Source organism: Oryzias melastigma, linkage group LG11 (genome assembly GCF_002922805.2).
Source record: "Oryzias melastigma strain HK-1 linkage group LG11, ASM292280v2, whole genome shotgun sequence".
Taxonomy (NCBI): Eukaryota; Metazoa; Chordata; class Actinopteri; order Beloniformes; family Adrianichthyidae; genus Oryzias; species Oryzias melastigma.
Genome location: NC_050522.1, coordinates 10,789,725 through 10,813,727, shown reverse-complemented (window position 1 = coordinate 10,813,727; position 24,003 = coordinate 10,789,725). Strand labels below are relative to the sequence as shown.

Here is a 24,003-nt window from a genome sequence, read left to right as displayed (position 1 = left end):
GTATGTAAAAACGGTGCTGTCACACTTATTCGCGTTTCTCTATTTGCAGTTTCATGTATTTGTTGGTCTTTTTTTTTCAGTGACATTACTCCTCCGGTTTGTCACAAAAACTTGACAACTCAAGACACTTGTATGAAACTTTGGCTTCCAAAGGTGTTGCGAGAATTTCCTAGGAGGGGAGTGTAGTTGAAGAGCCAACCCGTCAACTTACAGCGAGCCTGCATGGAGAAATGGCATCCGCTGACTCAGAAACGGCTCAAAAATATCTTGTTTTATATAAATGTGTATATAAATATATTTATTTTTTATTTCTATAAATGTGTTGTGTTTCCTTTTTGGTAGCAGGAGTTGAGTTCTAAACATAACCAAAATACATGAAATTCGCAAAGTTGTTAACTTTGGCTTTAAGGCGGTAAAAGTTCTCATTACACGCTTTTCTAAGACATCCGTTAATATTTTTACACTTTTCTCTCTTTTTTAAACTCTGAAATTTTAGACCTTGATAGAAAATTAAGTCCAGCATCGTAGAATGAAAACAAGTATCTGATTACTATCAAAGATGTATAATAACTTGGAATGATAAACGCATTCTGTAGGGAAGACCCGGCACATAGGGGGTGGATTCACAATAGTATATAGCCAATCAGGATGCAGAAAAAAATCTGATGTAAGTAAAGAGATTAAAAAAAGCATGCATATTGATACAAAAGAATACGTAGGACTGCGAAAGGTGAACTGCAATATAGTATTTTTGTTTTGAAAAAAGACTTTTAAACTTATGTTGGGAATTTTTCCTTGTATCTCTGTAAATAAAATAAAATATGTTTTTCATAGTATAACTGTAGTTCAACAGGAACTTGAGAATCTATGTTGTGGAAGTTTTGCTGATCTATGGCTCCTCTACTGTACCCCTACAGCCACTTTTGGGTACCACGTCCTAAGTTCTGGACACATCCTTAGCCCTAATTGAATATATAAAAATATATATATAGATATAAAAATGTGTCAATAGTACATAATTCACATTTATTATCCATGGACAAATCATTTGTTTCTCTCTTTATTTTATGTGAAACAAGACCCACAGTGACAAACAATATTAAAATTGAGAAGAAAATAAATAAAAAAAATGACTGTCCATAAACAAGTTATTGTGTATTTTGCATGAAAGTTCAAAATTACTTTTGTTAATGTTTAGAAACAAAAAGTGAACAGCAGCATGATAAATCTTGGTATAGCAGCATTTCTGCTAAACCAACTTTAAAAATGTAAAACCATTGTGGATGCAGTTTTTCCCCTCGCCACAAGAGGATGCACTTACAGTAGATCTTAGGAAAAGGCAATTTGCCCTTATTTTACTACAACATGTCTCCAACATTTACAGCCATTTGGCTGGTCAAAACTTTGGTCCACTTTCATGCCAACACTTCAGAGCGAAAACTCACAACAACTAATGCTCCAACTCCAAATATATTAAGTTTTTCTGTTTAATTTGGGTCACAATTAAAAAAAACTGCAAACCACAGAAGAGGCAGTGAAAATGAGATATTTGCATAAATAGGAGAGGAGCTCTAAAGGGATGCAGACAGAAAACATGTAATTAAACAAATTAAATGGAAAAAAAATGATAAAAACAAAAGAGGGAGAGTTAAAATGCCACCAAATCAAAGTACATTAATACTACATTTTATAATGTTTTGCTAAATTTTAAAGCAGGACTTTTTCTTTTTTTCCCCTAGATTACAAACACATTTGTCACATTATCATTAGAAAAAATCTCAGTAAGCAAACATTTTCCTTGTTCATAGTACTTTCCTTTAATTGAGATGTAGTCTTATCAACACGTCTTATCAGAAAAAAAGGAAGAGCTGACATCTTGGCTTACTTCTGTTTATTTATTAAACATGCATGAGGACAGACTCCAAGCAAACAAGGCAGTTTTATGTAGTGCACCTTTATGGCTACAGTGTTGCTTTGGTGTGATAACTAAGCCCGGTTACTGCTCGTACAAACAACTCTTGTTCCATTTATCTGAATTTCTATCAGTTTTTCTTTTCAAATATTTCCTTCACCAGGTTTTAATCTCCCTCCATTTCTTTAAAAAACCTCCCACTGCCCACTTCATTATGCTTCATTTTTCCCCCCACCTTGGCATTCTCCCTTCTCTCTACCTTTATTTGTCTTTTCTGCACCCTTTTTTTCCCTCCCTCCCTTCACGTCTACCTTTTCCTGTCTCGTTATTCATAACTCTCCCTTCCCCTCTCGGACTCTCAAGTGTTTTACTAGCTGCTATCCTCTCTAATAATGTGTGTAGAGCGTATAAAACTTTTATTATGGGGTATAAAATATGGTTGTCATGAAGACTGCCAAGAGTAGACAAAGCTCGGACGTGATTGGAGCAACAGATGAGATGAACGGGTTGAACCAAGGACATATCCAGGGACAGAGAGGAATAAACTTCCATTCCATTTTTGCTGTATGTTATAATACGTGTAGCCAAAATATGGTTGAATATTTTTTTTTTTTTTTTTATAAACTGTGATTCAGTGAATGGGAATTTTACAAGCTGATCTGTAAAAGTGAATGAAAGTAAACAGTTTTTTTTAATATGCTGATAACAGAAAAATACTTTTTAAGTTAAGCACCTTGGAAACACGTCTAAACCCTGATATTTTGAAGTCAACTCCATTTTTTTTGTCCTTTATCACTGCTGCACTTCATGCAGTCTAATTAAATGTGAATTTTCTTTTGACTTTCCCCAGGCTGCAATTGTAAACTTGATTTATTCCATCATATTTTTCCCTCCATGGAGCTGGTTAATGATGGCTGCTGAAATGTCTGTATTTCTCCACACATTTAATATGCTTTTAACCCAGAATTAGGTTTTCAGAGACTAATTCACAGAACAAATGTAGGTATTTACCTCCAGTAGACATTATTTTATTTGCAATATTTAACATACTAATTGGCCAAAACAGCACAATAATTGATGGTCAAATTATAAAATAAACACTGCCGTCAATAAAATTATACAATAAGTGCCTTCAAACATTAAGTCTCCAGTGTAAAAAAAATATTCTTTTCACATAAAATGTATAATGCTCCTAATCCAACAAATAGCTTTATTGCAGTGTTTACTGCTTGATTTTTATTGCTTTTAAAAATAATTTCAAAATTGCATGGCCATTCAAGTATTAAGACTGTGCTTGTCAGGCAAAAAAAAATACAATTAAAAAATCTGTATTTAATGAAATATTCACATTTTATTTGAGAAAATGTTGACATTTTTTCTGATTAAATTGGGTCTGTGAAATAACAGCAAGATTTACCGGTATCGCAATAATGATAAGGTGGCATTAAGTTCATGCTGTCGATCTATCGAATGGAGCCCTTTTTTATGCTGGATCCCAACCTCCTGTATAGACGTGGGTCATTTGAAGTATAGGTTAACTTATGCTGACTTTTATTTATAAATAACTAGTGTATGGACATGATGTATTAGTTGTTTTCCGTTTTGCTTTTGTTTATTTATCACAAGTTATATCGTTATCGCAATATTGATCACTAATTTCGCACATTGCAAGTTTTGCAAAATTTAAATCACTAGTTTTACAAAAAAATAAAAATAATATGGCAAAGTTGATTGTTAAAAGGAAATTCGACAAATAAAAAATATCCAATTGTAACACTGAGTGAGTCCCTTGGTAGTGTTTTAGAAAAAGAAAACGTAAATGATACAACTACATTTTAATCCACTTTAGTTGATCTAAACTGTGATTTGGTAAAAAAGATAAAAGTGTTTTTGACATTTTATCTTAGTGGAAAGTCAAACACAAAACACACTAATTGATCAGTGAATCCATAAATCATCTCCATGTCTGTGCTGTCGACGTGGAAGTACGGTGTGTGCAATGCATGATGATGCCCAAATGTTGCATATTAGTATGACTACAGAAGCCTGCAAAGAGCGAGTCACAGCTGGGATGGATGTGGCATCTGTTTACACGTCTGTCGGCTGAGGACTTACTGAGTGGAGTTTTTGGTATAAACCACATGCGTTGCAGACATAGCCTCCATTGGCGTTTTTCCTCCAGAGCGATGTCTTGGTGGTCAGACAGTTGGCACAAAAAACTCCACTACCTCTGCGGCGCTATAAGAAGAGAACACAAGAAATCGGATTACAGTCTACCAAAAAAAAAGCAAATTTTTGAATATAGCATAATTAGTAGCATGATTGTCAAAAAGAATCCAAACAAAATAAAGTTTTTTTTTTTTTTTTAAACCAAGAAAAGTTCATTTTATGGAACTAATGGGTAAAGATGAATCAGATAAATCTATAATGTCCCATACATTGGACAAGTGCTAAACATGCATTCTTGACCGCTCATTTAGTATATGGTGTTCACACTGGACTGCCGATACCCAACACCAGCACATGTACCTACAGTTGGAAGTCTTTGCGAAAAATGACCAAATCCCACAAATCTTTCTCCAATCTTTATCTTTCAAAACTATATTCATACCCAAGAAAGACTCGGAGGCATATAATTCTGGTCGGACACAAACTCCATGATCAAATTTTAAGTGGTTGGCACTTCCATGAATTAAAAATGAACAAGTCACTACCAAATCATGATTGTTCAACCTGGTTTAACTTTCAATGTGCGTTCAATGTTTGAGTGTAGAGCTCGAAAATGGACTTAAAAACGTGCTAATGCAAGAGTTTTGAACGGGGAAGCCAGAAAACGTGTATCCATATAGTTTTTTCATTGAAAAGTACACAGTCGTTTGAACAACTGCTGCTGAATCTGGTGTGAACGTAGCTTTACATATTCCGTAATCCCACATATTTTTTTTCCCATTATAGCAATTTGGTTTACATTTAAATGTATAACATCTTTTTTTTCAGAGTATAAATCCATTTTTAGCCTCCAGTATTGTTCTGAGCTGTAGCAGAAGCTCTGCCAGCCAGAGTTTGACTTTTTGCATAGGCGCCAACTTGTACACACCTCTGCAGTTCACTGTAAAGAGGTACACAGAAATGCGGTGTGTGCAAAGGGGGAGTGCGGGTGGGTGGTGTTGGTGGGTGGAGGGGGAGAAAAGGCCAATTGTTGTGGCAATGTGCTCCATCACAGTAATGAGCCAATCACAACGTTTCTCCATCCCATTAAGCCTCTGGCCCCCACTCACCACCTTTGGTGACCCTGAGAGGACAGCGCACCTCATCTTTCTCCTCCATGACTGTATCTCTCCATCTGACTGTCTGGCCAACTCTTTCTCCTTTTTTCAAACTTAAAACTGACCGTTTTTTTTTTTTCTTTCCTGTCTTGATTTTGTCTTTTCTCCTGTTATATCACAAGCTTATAACAAGCTGCAGACAAACTGAATATCCCGCAAAGTTTTTGAAAATGTATCACAAAGACTTTCCAGTGAACGTTTGTCAGAAATTGTTATTTTTTTCCCAACAATTACAAAGCCATGCACATTTTGCACAAGTCTCCCTTAGTTTGGAACTCATTAGTCTCGTTTCCACCGAGCAGTCCGGTATGGTCTGGTTTTGAGCGTTTCCATACTAAAATAGACCCATTAAACAATACCGACCCGTACCTCTTGAGGCCCCCCATTGCCTGTAGGTCATTAGAAAAAGGAAACGGGTCGATTGGAGATTGACAAAAAAGTTAGCATTCACTTTAACTGTCATATTTTCTAGCATTTTTTCATTAAAAAAAACTGCTATGTTAGGTATTGGAAAAAAAAAGATGTTTTGGAACCCTTAAAAATATTTTTAATTAGACTGAAACCCTCTGTTTTGGTAAGGTTTTACTTTAGCGTAAAATCCACATATTTAGCTTATCTTCTGTGTTTCTCATATCTCAATCTGTTTTTTCCTCTGGCCTCTATCATGACGTTTTTACCATCAAGAACCTCTTCTCTTCAGGGCCGCCGTCGTGTTATTTGATGTTTATGACACCGCTGACAGCTACGCATGGTGTTTTTCAATCTTGCAGCATTCCCACTTCTAAAAGCTAAAAGCACAGATAAGCTAGTCACTTCAGTCAGGTTTTCTGTAGTCTCAGAGCCACAGATGGAGCCACTACTTGCACTTCCACCGAGCATCTGTTCTGTGCTGCCAGCTAAAAGCACAAGAACCCAGTGGAAGCACTGCTGTTAATTTAGTTTTTGCTATCTAATGCACCGCAAAGATCACGTCGCAATTACTCACTCGTGTTTCTTTTGGGAAGACGCAGCACATGAATGCATTTGCAACCCAGGCTTAAAGTGCACTGTATAAAGTTAAAAAAAAGAGAAATCTATATTCATGGTACGTTCATACCAGCCTCGGCAATGTGCGTTCAAGCGACCACTTCCGATGAAAAGTCTGTGTAAACGAGCATAAATGTGCGTTTTGGACTTCCACTTTGAAAGCTCTTTACATTAATGTGTCGCTACACAAGTCTTTAGGACTGTTTTCATCCTCTACTTACAAAAAGCGTGACTATCTGTTGGTTAATTTGATAGTGACGTATGAACGGACACCCAACTATTTGACAAGTGATCATGAAGGAGATAATAATAATTGTGGTTCGTGCCCGACCAGGATAATATGAGACCAAGTCTTTTATATATCAGAATAGAGCTGTGAAAGAAAAGGTGAGAGGAACCTGAATGCAGACAGGGTGCAGACATCATTAAGTGGAAGCGGGAATTCCACAAATTTTCAGAATTGCAGCATCTTTTATGAAAACCTTTTAATATGAATAATTGTATAATATGAGTAGTCGTTTTGTTTCTTTTTAAAATTGATATTAACAAAAATGTTCAGATGTTATTTACACCAAGTTTCAGCTCAAGTGTTTAGATTCCTTAGACTGCCGTAACTTTTTAACCCTTATCGCGATCAACGTCAATCAGCTGATTCTGTTGCAGAAAAAAGACAGCTTGGCGTCGGATTGCAACATTTTGTATTAGTGTTGTGATATATAAAGGGTAGCATACAGTTGCAAAGCCACTGTTCTCTGTGGATCATCTGATTCACGTAATCGCGTTACTGTATGTCTAAGGACGTAGTAAGTTTGATAGACATCTTTGGTGTTACAAGTTTAAAGCTTAAAATAAAATGTTAAAGGGGTCATACCATGAAAAAACAGCTTTTTGAGCTTTTAAGTGTAGTATACTATTTATTCCTCTCTATAAAGAACCCCAAACAGGTATTTTGATCTGTTCACGAGTTTCTGAGTAATCCCCTAAAAACCTGTGCTTCCAAGTGTGTCCTGTCTTCAATGAATTCCAGCTCAAACTGATGTTTGTTACTATAGGACACCCCCACCCCCCACCCCCACCCGAGTCGAGCACAGTTGTCCAGACGCTGAGTGTATTTGTGTTGTGAAACAGTGTAGCGATGTCCGGGGCTGCTAAAGGCAGATTTACGGTATGTGCATCCATCTTTGAAGAAGTTAGGATTATTTTCATGGGAGAAATGCAGACATGCTGCCAAGCAGACAAGCAACAGTGGGCGGAGCCTCAGAAATCTGGTTATTTTACTTCAGGGCAGGAAAAAACTCACAAAAATAAATACAATTTAATAAATTCTTAGTTTTTTAGTGTTCCAAAGGTAATATATGATCATATATATGGATATAGTTTACTCTGAAAGGCTTAAGAAAATTATGGTATGGCCCCTTTAAAACATAACTGCTGGGGTTTTTAGACTGGAATGGGGAGGACGTGAACTTCTGGTTCCGGTTAAATTACGGCTGTGGCTATAAATGTCTGGTGGCGGGTCCTCTTGGAAAAAGCCTGGAGCACGATTTGCACTACTTTGACCTTTCGCACCAGGCCTCTTACAACTCTAGGTAGTCTCAGGTAGCGTCAGTCCACTGTGAACACCAAATGCTAAACGTGTGTTGAAGAACCCAAGCTAAGCTCATCCTTGAACATGTGTCATGTACCAGGTGTGAATGTAGATTTACAGGTAAGGAATCTGATTAGATTTTTTACAAAAAAAAGTGTAAACATTGTTTAATAAACAGTGACAACTTCTGATATATCAAAATCTGATCAACAAAAGTATCTGATAATTTTAGAGGATGATTAATACATTTGTTTAAAACACCTTTATATGGTAATAAATATTAATCGGCAAGAGTATCTTTTAAAGAAAATAGAGGGAATTTTACTCAGAGTACTGATTTGCAATTACACAACAGATGTATTTTTTCTGTTGCGGAAAAACTTTATTTCTGTCTTAATATGTTTATAATAAAACATCCTGTTTCCAATAATGCTGCGTATAATAAACACCTGTGCCAATCTTCCCCTGGTTTCCAGAGAACATGTGTTTGCCGGCGTCAGACATCAGACAGAGGAACGCTTACATGAGCAAATCCTCAAGTGGCGCACTGAGCCAGAGCTGCTGTGGGTCTGTGTGTGCATGGCACACACGCCATACGGTCACCACATGTAGAGACACAGAGCCAGGTGATTGATTGATCCACACTTCCTTAGCACGTGTGTGTGTGTGTGTGTGTCTACTGTTGCAGGGCAAATAGTGTGTCTGTCATCAGAATTCAGTTTCCCTCCGAGTGCCCAAATCACTCACATATGGCCTCCCAGCTGCCCCCAACACATTCACACACCTGAAAATATTTGCTTCCTCTGGCTAATGAAGGCAAGCTAGAGTTGGATGAGAGGCCACAATTAAAGAAAAGTGTGTTTGTGGAGGCATTCAGTCATTAGGTTTATGAAATCATGGAGATAATCCCCGAGGTCTTCTAGAACCCACACACAACATGAGACTCATAATCTCTCTCAGTTTGTTAGTAAATGAAAATTGTGTTTTTGGTGTTTTTAACATGTTCTTTTGGCATAAAATTAAAAGAAATATAGCCTCAAAATTACAATTTTGAGGATTTCTTTATTTAGATCAATGTGAATCAGGAAAATGTTGAAACAGAACTTATTTGGGATAGAAAACACGCCACAAGCTCCCTGCTTTGAGCTCTCAACAATGGGAATGGGGCGGGATTTCTCCGCACCCAGTGTCGCAGCCACAACTCTGAGGCAACTTTCTAATGTTCTACTGCCACTTTGCAGAAACTATGTCTAAGATAACCATACAGTGTTTATGATTTTTGCTAAAAACGACATAATCAGGATTTAAAAAAACAGGGGAACCCTTAAAAACAACCTCAAAAGGTGATTGGAGTGGGTCTTTAATGAAAACACTATTTCAGTGTAATAGACAACATTTCTGCATGTTGGGTGTGCGACAAGCACACAAGCAGACTTTGTGTGTGAAGCAGTGTGTTTTGCTGATTTATTACCGATACCTGGCCTCTCCCACTCATACCAGCCAGCAGAAAGGGGGCTGCAGGTAATTAGAGCACAAACTCCTAATGACACCTATTTATCTGTGGCCCATAATCGTTCTGTTGGCACCACCAACAACGCCCTCTGACAAACATGCATATTCACGCACACAGGTGGCACAAACACTCAAGAAGCCCAAGTCTTTATAAACTACTGCACCTTTTTACACAAAAGGAAAGCCATCAGTTGATTGAAAATACTATTTTGTAGAGTATTTAAACTTAGGCCTGAATCTTTAGATACCAATTGCAAGTTTAAAATAATGCAATAAAAATGGTAATTGGTTTTAGAGTTAGGACATTATTATACCATGAGAGCCACAGTGTGCTTTTTTGAAACCATTTTCTTTCTAACGTAGTTGATTAGAGACTGTTGATGATGTCACTAAGTAGGAGTAACGTCCGAACTTGAAGACACTATTTTTCCATACCTTTCCGCTAAGTTTAGGGGTAGAGAAAAGCCAGAGGGGTGGGGGAAAATTTTGGATTTGTACCAAAACTCTCCTCTACTAAACCCCTTCGGACTGCTTGTCACAAATTGTACATAACATTTTATCTAGGACTTCACCTAAATCTTAAACACTTAAGATGTTGCCGGTAACACTTAAAAACCCACTCCCTTTGACCTATTTGACTATTTACGCAATCAACGCGAATCAACGATTTTGATGTGGAGAAAAGCTGCTTTGCGTGTTGGCTTTGCATCGATATGCAATACTTTACTAAGGTAAAGTGTTAGGAATGTGAAGCATTGCATTGCAAAAAAGTCACTTTTTTCTTAGACAAAACTAGCTGATTTACAATGATTGTGTAAACACTTCACTACTGCCTGCACAAAGGTGCCTTTTTTTTTTGCTTTAGAATCTGCTGGAATAATATGAATTGCATAGAAAGGTTAAAGAATTATGGTAGCCGAAAGAATGTCAACACTGGAGCTAAAGCCTTTTAGTTAAAGGACACATCTAGCATCACCTTGCACATAAAAAAACAATGAAGATTTTTTTCTAATTAATCATTGGAAACGAATCCGGGCATGAAGGAGTTAAAAGTCAAAGTCTTGCAAACAAACTTCAGTGTAAATCACTTCCGTATGAATACTAACAGGCTTTCTATGGACCACAAGTGAAAGCAAACCAAAGGGCGATGGCTAAAATAACACAAGTGTAGTACAAGTACAGAAAAGAGACAGCTCATGGCATTAATGTAGGAGCAGATGCAGGTGCTTGTTAATGTTTGATAGTCAGATGGCTTGCATGGTGCTTTGGGTTTTTTTCTGCATCTTTTCACCTGCCCTAGCCTAAGCCATGTTTTTTTTTCTACAGCCTCCAAATAAACAGTGTGCATTTTTTCCAGGCATATTTTTTCACACACCGATTTAAATGAAAGTTTAAAACCAACATGTTTTTTTCCCATGTTTCATTAAAATGGATAAAGTAACTGTTATTCTAAAAAGAAAAAAAAAAGAAAGAAAAAACATTTGAGCCAATTTCAGCAGATTCTTAACTTTTAATTCAAATTTTAAATTCTGAACACCAAAAATATGTTATACCAGCAAAAGGGCTAAGCATTTAATCTGTGGCTTTCAGTTGGTTTGAAATTCTCCTAAAGCCACAACTTTACAGATGTTCCTCCAACTGTTCAATCTGCAAAGCCTTGGGATCTTCATAGAAAAAGCTAGAGAGCATACACATCCAAAGGTTTAACTCCAGCAGCAAATATTGAGCTCTCAAAATGTGTTTTAGCATCTGCAAGCAGTGTGTGGTACCATCTTTCAGCGTTGGCAGTGAAGCCTCACTTGAAATTATCTAGTGAAGCAGAATAGTTCCTTACAATTCTGCATCTTAGAAGACTTCATATCCAATTTAAAAATGAACTTTGGAGAAAATCTGTTCAATTTGCAGTCTGTGCGCTGCAGAGGAAAATGGACGTTTAGAGACAAGCGGTGAGGACAAGAATAAAAAGATTGAAAGCCCCTGCTGTCTAAAATAAATTTAAAAAAGAGCGCTTTCTCAACAATGTCTTAGAAAATGAAATTATCTTTAATTCACTTAAGGAAGGAGTCTTTTAACATACAGATGGCACACGCACACAGTCTGTAATGCGCGCACACACACTCGGGGAGACTGGCACACATGCTGACTTGCATTAAATCAGCGATTATTTAATCATGCTAGAAGACTAGCTGGAGGAATAAACTGAATTCCATTCTGCCAAGACTGATATCGCGTACAATGGATCAGGCACACACACAAATGAAAAAGCGACCTGTGTTAGAGGATCCATGCATTATTTCACATGAAGTTACACCAAATACATTGTGCTTTTGTCTGTCTTCATAACAAGGACCCCCTGTAAAGGCTGCCAAACGTACACTAGTGTGTGTTTGTGTATGAGTTAGCATGTTTGCGTCTTATAACTGCAGGGGTTCAAACAGTGTCTCTGTTCTCAGCCTACAGGGCGCTTTTAAGTAAGTTCTCTTTCAAAGAAAATCGGTTTAGGTTGAAAGAAGTCAAGCTGAGCCAACAGAGAAAAAAAGAGACCCACTCCCATGAAAATTGTATTTTTAACATGTTTTTGTAGCATTTTTCTGATGACTGAGGACAAATTAAGCTTAAAATTGCATTTCTGAGTATTTACTTATTTAAATCGTTCTGAATCCGGAGCAGACAAAAAAAATGCTGTTGATGTAGAAAATATATCAACATGTTAGCCGTGAGCTCCCTGCTTCGCCACATTCAGATTCATGTACTCGTAGACGACTAGATCCACGTACATCTTAGTTTTCTTCATCCGAGCTGGCATGCGGCTCAAAACTGTACGGCTGGTTAGCTCCTATATTGCTCATCACTTTTGTTGCACCGCTAATGTTAAGTTGGGGGTGTGAGACACCTTTTCTCACTTTCCTTTTATTTATATTATTGCTAGTTGCAGAATTGCCAAACAATTAACAGGTAACCTCTTTTGTAAATTGAGAACTTTAAATTGTTTCCCAAGAATGAGTATCAGGCAACTTCTATAAACTCTTAGAGAACATAACACATTTTTGCTTTGGACCATTTTGATCAAAACTTTTTGGACATTAATTTAGGTCAAAGACTGTTATTATGTTTTAACAAAATTCTTCTTGGTTCTTTTTCTCTGCCTGCTCTACACAGTAGCATTACATAAAAATCTGCTGCCATTTATACCTTTCAAAAGTTACCCGGTCACTGATTAATAACATGGCTTTAAAGCGTTTTTACATTTGGCAGTTTGATCTACACCATAATTCATTGAGTCAGATCGTCCACTTTGTTTAACAAAGCGAACACTCACCAGAAGTCTTGAGAGAATCAAACAAATGAACTCTTTTTTAAAGCGTGTATTTGTTTGCTAACAAATGAACCTTGGTGCAGACAGATTTCCCAGAACAGAAGTAAATCAAAAAGTAAAGCATGTTAGCACAACAAAGCAAAGAAGAAAACTATTTGTATCAGGTATCTCAGGTAGTTTGGTTCACTCTCAAGAGTGCAGTTTACAGAAATTAAAATTAAGGTACAGTGGTCCTGCGCTATATCACAGTTCACCTATAGCTCTATAGTTATTTTCCATGCTTTTTTAAACAGCTCATTGTGTCCTGATTGACTGTAGACCAGTGTCAACCAATGCCGTCTTTCTTGTATAGAATGTGTTCAGTTTGCCAGTTTTACTTTCATTTTCAATGGCAATCAGATCTTCAGTTTAATTCTATAATACTGGAAATGTTTTTCTATGAAGGATTGAACTTTGAGAAATGTGAAAATATTGTTTGTCTGGGGGAAAAGTGTATAAAATGTGTAGTGAGGGGTTTTACAGCCTTAAAACATCTAGAATAACTGTAAAACGGATTTCCCCAATTGTGGGTTATTTTTTAGAACATAATTCCATCGATATACAAGGAAACATCCTTCTCTTCCCAGTCATACCAATACAGCCAAACTATGATAACCTATTGTACTCAAATGCAACATGTTTTACCATTCATAAAACGCCACATGAAAACAACACTTTTAACAAAGACCTTTGATCTGTATGAACAAAAACACTTTGTCTCAGAGAATGTCACTCTAAGCTCCTTCCACATTAGCAGCACAGAGTGAATGTGAGCTATAGACAAAGAACACACAATACTTATGGAGTAAAGGCACTACTTACTTTAAAACTGACTTGTAGAGAATGTTCCCTCAATACTTTTAGCTCCATCGTAACATCACAGGTTCACTCCAAAAGGCCAAACCCATTACCACATGTTGTAAACTCAGCAAAACAAGAGTAGCCTTCACCTCTGCTAAGAGGACACAAGACTTCCTTTCTGAATATGTCAAAAAAGACATATTATTGGCTTATTTTTTGACCTAATTATATGATGTGCATTTTTCTCGTTTTGTCTGTGTGGACAAAGCCATATTTTACATTATTACTTCCACTATTGTGATAAATATAACTTTTTTTTTGGAATTTTAAATAACATCGAATAAGTATTATTCTTTAAATTAAGGACAATAAAAGAAACAGACCTTTTAGTAAACTTAAAAATAATTAGTCAAGTAAAACAAAGATACCAACGTGTGATAAAAAATATTTCACTTTTTTTTTCTAACGCTACAGGATATTTTCATTTTTCTGGTTAAAGAAACATGTACATTCATTTTTTGTGTGTCTAAAATTACATTTCTTTACATTTTTAAGTCATTAGTTCAATGACATGTAGTTCAGAATACAACCAGTAAATAAAATCTGTGAAAGTGTGCAAGTCTTTGTATGAGTGTTATAAAGGAAGACCAGAAGTGTGAGTGCTGTTGTGGAGCACCACAGTTGGCAAAAAAATGAACACATTCTGCTACAAAGTGGACGTAAACAGACTCACATGCTCAAACATAATCTGCTGTGGAAACCAGGACACTGAAACCTTAACTAACCTTTTGAAAACAAAGAAAGAAACAAAGAAAAAAGGAAAAAGGTAAGAAAGAGAGTAGAAGTTATAACAATGTACAGCGGTAATACCAGCAGTTTATCCAGTGGTATTAAGTGTTGTATTAAATGTCTCAGGCCATAGTTTATTGCTTTTATGAGAATGGGTCAGTGGACTGATTCCCACAAAACAAAATCACACATGCCCCATTGAGGTATTTTTAATTGAGCTTGTAAAAAATAAAAGTGCATTCTGCAAAAACTATTTAATAAAATAAAAGTCTTGATACCAAAGAAATGTATGACCAAAGAAAAACATATGAATGACTCAAGAGACAGCTACTTTTTTTTTTTTTTTTGTTAAATTGACTTCAAAGAGAAATGTAAAGTTTGATTATTAACATGTATTTTTGGGGGGGTTGAAACCTAAGACAAACATAAAAGGTCTTTTGCAAACATTTTATACATGAGATGCAAGAAACTGGGGATTGTTCTTGAATTTTACTTTTTATTCTGTACCGAGACATATATTTTACCTTTTTTTGGTTTGTTTGCTTCTACAATGAACATTCTCTTAAACTTAAAGTCTACATTTGCTGTTTCTGAGTTTCCTTTAGCAACCGTGTAGGACTGTGACAAGCCAATCATGTCAAAGCATGAAATGATGTTGGTTGTTGATGTCACAAAAATAACATAAAAAATACCAAGCCTTTCTATAATTACCAGGGTGCTCAAGCAGTTTCTATAGTTTTTTGGTTATGAGGGAAATATTTCATTTTTGCTCCCTATATGATATTATAAACAAGCAGCATTGGATGCAGTTTATTTTTCCATATGGAAATCCAACTGAGGAGGTTTTGTTTTTCATGCAATATCCTGTTTTAAATTGTTAAAAAAAAACAGGAAATGAGGAAAGCAGTTTGTTAGGACTTTCTAAACCAACACTAACATTAAAGCTAGTGCAAAAATATCCATGATTTAGAAAAAGTTAATATCAAAGAATTATACAGCCCTTTTATTTAAAGAACAAAGCTAACAATCACAACAATGATGACCAGTTCTAGTTGGAGACAGTCAAGACACCATGTCACAGTGTAACCAATCAGAGAGCTGGTTTTATACGAGTACCAATTTTCTTTTCCCTCTGCTTTAAGTCTCTAGAGTCACACAAAAAGTAAATAGAGAAAGGCTAAATAGTTTAGCAAATTGCATTACAAAGCAGATTTGAAAACACAGCAGGGATGCTACAATGAAAATAGAAAAGGCAACTCCCCTTTTGAGCTGTGAAATAAAAGGGGTTTTCCAATCAAATAAAATATTTCAGTGATTTACACCCCCTTTAAGACAATTAATTTACAAAAGCAATTGGAAATGCATTAACAAAGGCATTTTCAAATCACAACATTGATCACTTAATAAAGTAAAATACAATTTATCTTACAAAATTCATTTGGCATTGTGGAATTACCAAACATGTTACAATGCCTTTGGTTTTGAAAATCAATAGTTGAATAAGAAATCATACTCAGTTCTCATTACACGTAATCTATAATGTATTACTACTCTTTAAAAATATCTCTTGTTCTGAGCCTCTCCCGGTCCTTCAGACTTAGGCAGGTAGCCAGAACAGCAAGCTTCTTCTTGGCAGACTCAAATGTCTAAGGTATGAACAGTTTCCTTCATTTTATAACAGTGGTACAAATCAATAATAATTAGCTTCGAGGCCATAGTGTTAAGTGGGATGTAAATCCATCTGTCAACTGATAAATCTTGGGTTAAAACTGATAAAAATTGATGAACACATTAAGAAATGAGGATCGTGACTGTGAAACCAAAAATCTGACTTTACACATCAACTTGAAACAACTAGTCCTAACCACTGACAGAGTATGAAAACTGGAGCGAATGAGTGTGACATTATCCACAGAAATGACTAACTTCCAGCTCCAATAAAGCCAATTCAATCACCATTTTTTCTCAATACGAACATTGCCATGTTGAAGCCAGATGACGTCAGTAAGCAGTGAATGGTCCAAATTGGTCTGTTAACGTTTCAATGGCAACCATTCTTGCCAATCAGTTTGTTGAAAGTCCAAAACTTTTTCACTTAAAGGTGGGTTCGGGAGAGTCTGTCAATGTCAGTTGGCATCGCATGCTTGATTTTATTTATTGAGGCATCTATATGGTTAGTTTATAAAATGAATTACTTGCAATATAATAAGCATATCATTTTAGAAAAAGGATTAGCAAGAACATGTAAAAAAAAAGGTAGCAGAGAAATAATGGTTATGCTTGATAGAAGTCTATGGGGTTTTGGCTTCTTGGAAACAGCAAGTACTTCCTGTTTGGAACTTGAGGGGGGAGGGGTCACTCAGCCAGGTTTCGTAGACAGTCTTTTGTCTTGAGATCAAGAAATATGTATTATGTGAAAAGGTGGAACACTTTCTTTTAACTGATACATTTGGGTAATGTAGTTGGCATTGTTGATTGACATACATAAGCATACATCAATGGCAAAGATCTCATGACCATCAGGAGACTGAGGAAATAAAGAAAATTATTTAAAAAGGGAGAAAGGTAAAAGGAATGTAGCACTGCAACATTAGAGTGAGAGAATGCTAAAGGATATTATGAGAAGAAATAGGAATAAAAGAGTTGACGAAATGTTATCACAACCAAACATAAAAAAAGAATTCTAGAAAAACTCCACCTGCACAAAAAGGTGAGCCCACATAAGATTTACACAATTGCTTTATTTAGTTCATTAATCAATTGGAAGGGGGCCAAGTCAAGATGGAGCAGACTAAGTGAAATGTTCAAATTTTTGCATTATTTTATAATCAACCTTTTCTTCCTCACACTACACAGAAATTGCTCATGTTTCCTCCTTTGTATCAACTACGTATCACTAGTTTTTGGCTGTTCATCAGTATGTTTGTGTAGAAATGGTGAATGATAGTTGAAAATAAAAAACAGCAGTGAAAAAACAGGTTTTTTAATAAAGGGGGTTGAGGGTTTGTCTGTAATGGAACATTTTCCGATGAGCTTTAGTCAAGGTGGTTAATTGCATGTTATTCTTCAGCAGTATGCGAGTGCATGAACATCAGTGTCAAAGGCCATGCTGGTGGGAAATGAGCAAGTAAATTGGCACAGGATTCAAGGTAAACACTGAAGTTAGTTTGGTCAGCAGCAAAAACACAAGGCCACAACACACAAGCACTTGGAGCAGGATTCATTTAAAAACTGGGCAGCTCGGGTCCTGAATTTCAGCAACAGATATAACTAAACAGCTCTAGGTTGTAGAAACGATGCAGCAGCAGAGGCATTTCAAAACAACCTACTGTAGTACTTCAAATAGTTTTAGCGGCCCCAAAAAAGTGAAAGAGTTAAGAAGAAAGCTATATAGTATTTATCATGTATATTCTATGTTGTTGATTCACATCATAAATCTTCTTGGACCGCAAGACCCACCACTAATAAACAGAGAATGAAAGACATTTTTTGTTAATATATTCACACAAGGCACATTAGATTAGACACATTAACCCGTTAACACAGCAGCTTTAGCTCCTCCACTTACAGTTGGAAAAGGCTTTATGTGGAATTGGTAAAATTCTTGTGATTTGGGCACAAAACAAAAATGGTTCCATTCATTGCTAGTGTTCTTCAAATTGACAGATATGGATTACTATCGTGTCAAGAGAGTGGCCTTGGCTTACCTTTAATTAAAAAAAAAACATGCGTGTAATGCCAGGCTAATTGTCGTGTCTGAGTTCAACAGATAAACGAGCTACACTGAGTACCTATGAAATCGGAGCCATGGACTAGTCAACCTGGTTTAACTAGTAAAACATGTTTAGTGGCCACATGTTTTATTCATAGAGTCCAACAACGGTTGGAGAAATTTACGCAGCTATGCGTGAACACAAGTTTTGAATCTGAAAGCCTGAAACGCATATTTACATGCGTAAACTTTTCTCTGTAAATAGTCACTTGAACACACGTTGTTGAGGGTGGTGTGTACGTTAGCACGCCCATTTCAGTAGCTGCGTTATTAGTCTAAGCATTTTTGAGCAAACAGTTTTTTGATTAAACACGATTTGAGTACACAGAAACTCAGTTTTAATCATAAACTGTTTTAGATAAGTCTTTTACTTTGAGAAAAATGCCACAAAATAATGTTAAAAACACAAAATAGATCATTTTCACTGGAGTGGTTCTTTCAGGGTTAACCAAAACAAACTTGTTGTGGTGACTGCACCACGCAGGGTGTGTAGGGGACAAAGTGGCAGGCAATTGGTCAACTGTGGCATTCATATGTGCTTCTCCTATCTGCAATTATTAGCCTTTGCAAAGGGGGCAGCATAACAGATAAGTCAAACTTTATTGAACTCATTAACAATAACCCTCAACATTATTCAGTTGGAACACATAAAATGCAAAACATTACACTTCCTGTTTCAGTTTCAGAATCTTAAAGGGCAGTATGTTTCACTCCAGAAGCCTCTCGACTACAGTAACCATACTGCTCTAACAATCCATCATGCAGTGCGGCTTTGTTTCTTACCATAGGCATTCTCATACATTTTGACACAGCCTTTTGAGCGCTGTGTACCACATAACATCTGTTCAAGGTCAGTAAGCATAACATAAATTCATACACAAGGCACACTGTCAGTTTTTGAGAAAATGAAAGGATTTTAAGTCTGCTTTATTGTAAAAAAATACAAGTTTTAAACTTGCATAAAATATGATGAGTATTTTTTTAAAGACCAAAATTTAATTGTAGTACACACCTCTACTTATAAAGAAAACATATTAAGGCTGAAATCTATTTGTATTCTCTCTTTCAACTGTCTTTTCAGACATCACTGTCTCTATATCTGTGTTTTGTCCTCTCCTTCTCCTCCTGTAGCTCCTTCACAATGTATCCACTCAGCTTTTCCTCCATATTTTCAGATTTAGTAACAATTCATGTTGAGAGCACTACTGTTGGTGACAAAGGGTGCTTGAAATTATTGAAATACAGTGACCTTTAAGCATCATTATCGCAGAAGAGACAACACTAGAGTTTTAGTGAGCAAGCCCGAATGAGGCAACAGCCAGCAAGCCTCCAGCATATTTCATTGTACTGTTGATTATGAAGTAACACTGTCCCTCACCATCATCGATAAGAAGGACTAAAGAAGTCACTTTAATGAATGCTTTAAATGATGCATCGCATTTGAGGCTGGAAACTGGTGCATGAGAAGCTGAGCATATGGCTGATTTATTTTATCTGGGAAGTGGTAAATGCCGTGGTAAATGGAGGCATTTTACACTGATATCTGCTGCTCTGAAATATAGACAATCTTGCTCTCTGTAAACAAATACTTAAAAAAATAAATAAATAAATAACACAGCCCATGAAAAAGCATTGCTCATTTAAATGTTGCTTTATGTCTTCAGCTTGAAGTTTACCTTCGAATGTCTTGTCGGTCCTTAATTATTCTCATTTACAAACAGGTAGAAACAAAGCACTTTGGTACTTACAGAAGAGTATGTTTGAGACTCCAATTACAGCAAAAAGAAAGACTAAAAGGCCAAAGACATCCTAGTTTGAAGAACATTAGCACACACTATGGCTTTCCTGCTATAGGGGGAGACATTCATGCTATGTACACAATGCTATTAAAACTGCCAGGGGATAATTAGTCAAAAAGCCAAATGCAGCAGTCATGGAAAAACAAGTAATATTGATATCCACACAGGAAGTTTACCCGTACAAGTTTTTGGGTTTTAGCCCTGTGGAATGTCGTAGACTGGAGCGGCTGCATCTTACAGGTGCCTCTTGAGACTCGTTCATGATGTAACCTTTTTTTATATTTTGGAACATCTTATGAGAGTTTAATGGTTGTTATCAACACATTAAGCTAGCCTTTTATACTTTAAAGTCCCCCTATGACAATAATATTTAAAGAAAAACCTTCCCAGTAGTGCTTTAATTATGATTATTAAGTTTTTAACCAAAATCCTACAACCTAAATGTTAAAAAGCCATTTTTCATGTTAATCTGAAGCCTCCGTTGCCAAAATCTCCTCTGAGGGGGCGTGGCTTTTTGAGCTGAGCTTAAATCTTCACCGCTGCTACATAAAAATCTCAAGCAATATCAATATTGTCCAGCTGTATCAGTTTGAGCCGGATGTCAGCTGGGACGAAGAAGTGAAGATCTTCATGGACAGAACTTCCTCCAAAATCCTGATTCTTTCTCCTTCCAGTTCACCAAAGACTCTTTTAGCTAATTCTCCAATGTTTATTGATGTTGCTGTGATCAATACATTCAATCATTGGTTTCTCAGAGTTCTTGATAAAATAATGAAAGCTAACATCAAAATGCTCTTTCATTGATTTACAATCCTTTCCAACTGCGGTCAAATGTGTCGCCGTTCACATTTCCGTGGTCACATCAAGAAGCTCCGTGGAGTCTGGTGGAGATACTCCAGCGTTCTCAGTCCTGCTACCGTAAGTATTGGATGAAACTCACACAAAAAAATCCAGTGATGCTGATTTGACCACGAAAGTGTGAATGGCGGCTCATTTGACTGCAGTCAACGTGAAGATACTATCTTCTCTTCTCCAGAACCTGAACTAGACACTAGGAACAGATGAGGGTTTAGTGCATGTGCAGCAGAGCTGTTGTGACGTAAAGAAGATCATTCATTCATACAGAGCCGGCAGTTTGATTGACAGCAATTTAAAAGGAGAAATACTCTAAAATCCAGAAACAAAATTATTTTTAATTACATGTGTTCTCTTTCATAAGAAAAATGCCAAATAGACATGTTAAAAACTCAAAAAATTGATTTTCATCTGAGGGGGTCTTGAAAAGTTTGAATTAAAAACATATCTAGAACATCAGTACGCCTTTTGATAAAATATGCTAAACACATTTTACAAACAAAGTTGACTATCTAGACATTTTAACGAACAACAGTCTGTGGTTCAGTTCAGCTTTGTACTTGATTTAGCTGTGATACCACTCCTCCAGAGATCCTAAATGGTTCAACTATCCAGGCGACCATTTAACATTTTCGACCTCGACAGGCCTTCAGAGTGGAGTTAGAGACTAAAACAACATCTGAATTACTGTAACTCTTTCTCAAGCCCCAACTCTCCTCAACCCTCTCTGGGTTTTAAAGTCCTTCTGCCTCTCTGAGGCCACACACAAACACTTGAACAAAATAAAAGACAAGCAGACGGGCACACACACACACAAACACACACTCAAGGAAGGTGATTGCCATGCTCTAGCTGTCAAGAGGAACGGAACAGATCAGCTATGCTCCAAGCATTGTGTGGGGGTGTGTGTAATCGATGTCTCATCTTTGTTCCATTTGCTCCAGACAGCAGCACATATGATAACCCTCATGTTATCAGAGAGACAGAGAGAGAAATGGTTGCTTAGGGAATATCACCTGACATTGTATTTGTAGAGAATTTTTCATAGTGTGATTCACACTTGCCTCCACGTATGCGTGTGTATGGTTGGATGCTGAGAGACAAGCATCCAAGAACACACATAACCTATCTGGCAGCAAATATTAGACGTCACTTTATGTGGCCTAATTGGACTGAGATGAATTTCTCACACCTGCCAAACAATCAGATCTGTCAACCAGTGGCAAACCTGGCTTTTAATCAAGCTCAGCTCCCACACCTCTGCAGGCTACCAGTGAAAGATTCACCGAGCAAGAACAGCAGCTAAATTTAGTCCAAACCACAACAAACTGAACTGTCCCTAAACTGCTGTTTTCCAAATGCTCTAGTCTATTTTGAATTATTTCATGGTTTCAAATGCACACGTGGGGGTTGCATTTATTTTGTATCCTCATTGATTTACTTAAGGCAAGATATAAGTGATTTTCCTTTACAATACAAACAAATTAAAATACAAAAATAAACCACTGAAAACTCAACTCATCTTTTACTGTCTGTGTTGTGTTTCTTCATGTTGTAAAACAATTCTTTTTGTGTCTTCTATGTCAATTTGTGTTTCTTGTGTTCAGTTTCACTCTTTACTTCTTTTATTTGTTTGTCTTCAAGTACTAAACCTGTAAATGAAATTAATAAAGAAATTAGCAGTATAGGATTTGACCTGACGGTAAAATTTGCAAAAGTTACATCATGACTTCCATAAAAACATGTTTATATCTGCAAATATGTGCAATTAATAACACCATTTGTTTTCATTTAAAATATCTATAAAGATCACTATTTTTATATAAATGTAATTTTTTTTGTATTGCAGAACCACAAGAATTAAACTAATAAAATATTTTTTTTAAACAGTGTAAACAACTGACTGAGGGCAATAAGCATATTGTATAATGAAAATATTTCTTAATGCCAAATTTAGGAGATTCTTTTAATTAAAATGTTATTTTAGTAAATTAGCAGACTGCTTTAATCAAAACTTCAAGCAGATTTTTACAGTAAGGTCAATATGAGTTTAAATGTCTTGCTTTAGGGCACAATGACTATCCCACCTGGAATTTAAACTCTTTGATGACTTGGCAGATTATCATTTCAAAATAGGTCAAAATTATTTTTTTACTTGAGCTCTGTGTTGCCTCTTTTGGTTTGTAATACCACCCAGTTTTTCCATATTCATTCTCCACCTTTTATGTCTCCGAGTTGAGTCCAAAGCGAAGAAATAGACACAAATATAATTAAAATAAAGTTTAGCCTAAATTACAAAAGAGGTTTATAAAAACAAACTCCTCCTGTGTCGAAACTTAAGAGGCCTTCAGTTTCTTGTGCGTTTGCACAGTTGTTAAACAAGGAAAAAGAATAAAAAATGTTTTGTTGCATTTTAGCTAGTGGGCTGCATTTGTTGTCTGCTTACGTCACAGCGTTGCGACAAGTGCTGTCCAAATTCAACAACTCCTTCAGATGCGGCCAATAAATACGCCCTTCTTCTTCCCCAATGTCAAGGATTGGTCTGGTGTATTCTTCTATGCGGCCCATATCCCAAGATGCATTGCGGTCGAACCAGGAGATTTACAGACAACAATGGCGGACTGTGCACCGGGACCCAGAGATGGAGAAAATGTAACTTTTAAATGTGAACCTTCTCTGGATTGAAGGTTATTAGTGGGAAGTCAGTTTTTTAAAGTTTGAAGTTTTTTATTCAAACACTCTTTTACACTTTTACTCACAACACTCACATAAAAGAAAGAACTTAAGACATCTACAGGTGTTTTTTTTTACATTCCATTTAGTGCAACATCCAACTGGGTTACTCAAGAACAAGAAATTTCAACTTTTCTCTCCATCTGCACTTGAGTGCCACCTCTACAAAAAGCAATCTGTTCGAAAAAGACACAAACACAGAAAGTGGAAGGAAAACTAGGAAGTAGGGGGAGAAACACAGAAAAGTAGCGAGCAAATGACTGCTGGTGAACAAGATTTTGTACTAACAGCTTGATCCACTAGACACAAATAGACATGTGCTCACATACACACATGTCCAAGCATTCAGTCTAATACAGCCTAAGGGCTGACTTTTTTTTTTTTTTGCAGACTGTTACACGCAATCTTATAATGAGACACACAAGCTTGTAGGCTCGCTAGACACCTACCGCTGACAAACAGCAAGACCTTCAAAGTAATAGTTAGCATGTAGTCATTACCAAGAACGAGAAAGAAGAGGGAGGAGAGAGACAAA

At 36.5% G+C, this 24,003-nt stretch overlaps 1 protein-coding gene across 3 annotated transcripts in view; it reads right to left on the bottom strand.

Annotated features, from left to right (window-relative positions):
- The window catches only part of trps1 (trichorhinophalangeal syndrome I), a 132,886-nt gene that overhangs the window by 7,888 nt on the left and 100,995 nt on the right, over positions 1-24,003 (bottom strand). For all 3 annotated transcript variants that reach the window (XM_024298416.2, XM_024298431.2, XM_024298408.2), the window contains exon 10: positions 4,028-4,150. In XM_024298416.2, the coding sequence (XP_024154184.1) occupies positions 4,028-4,150 (123 nt within the window). The remainder of the gene's footprint in view (positions 1-4,027; positions 4,151-24,003) is intronic.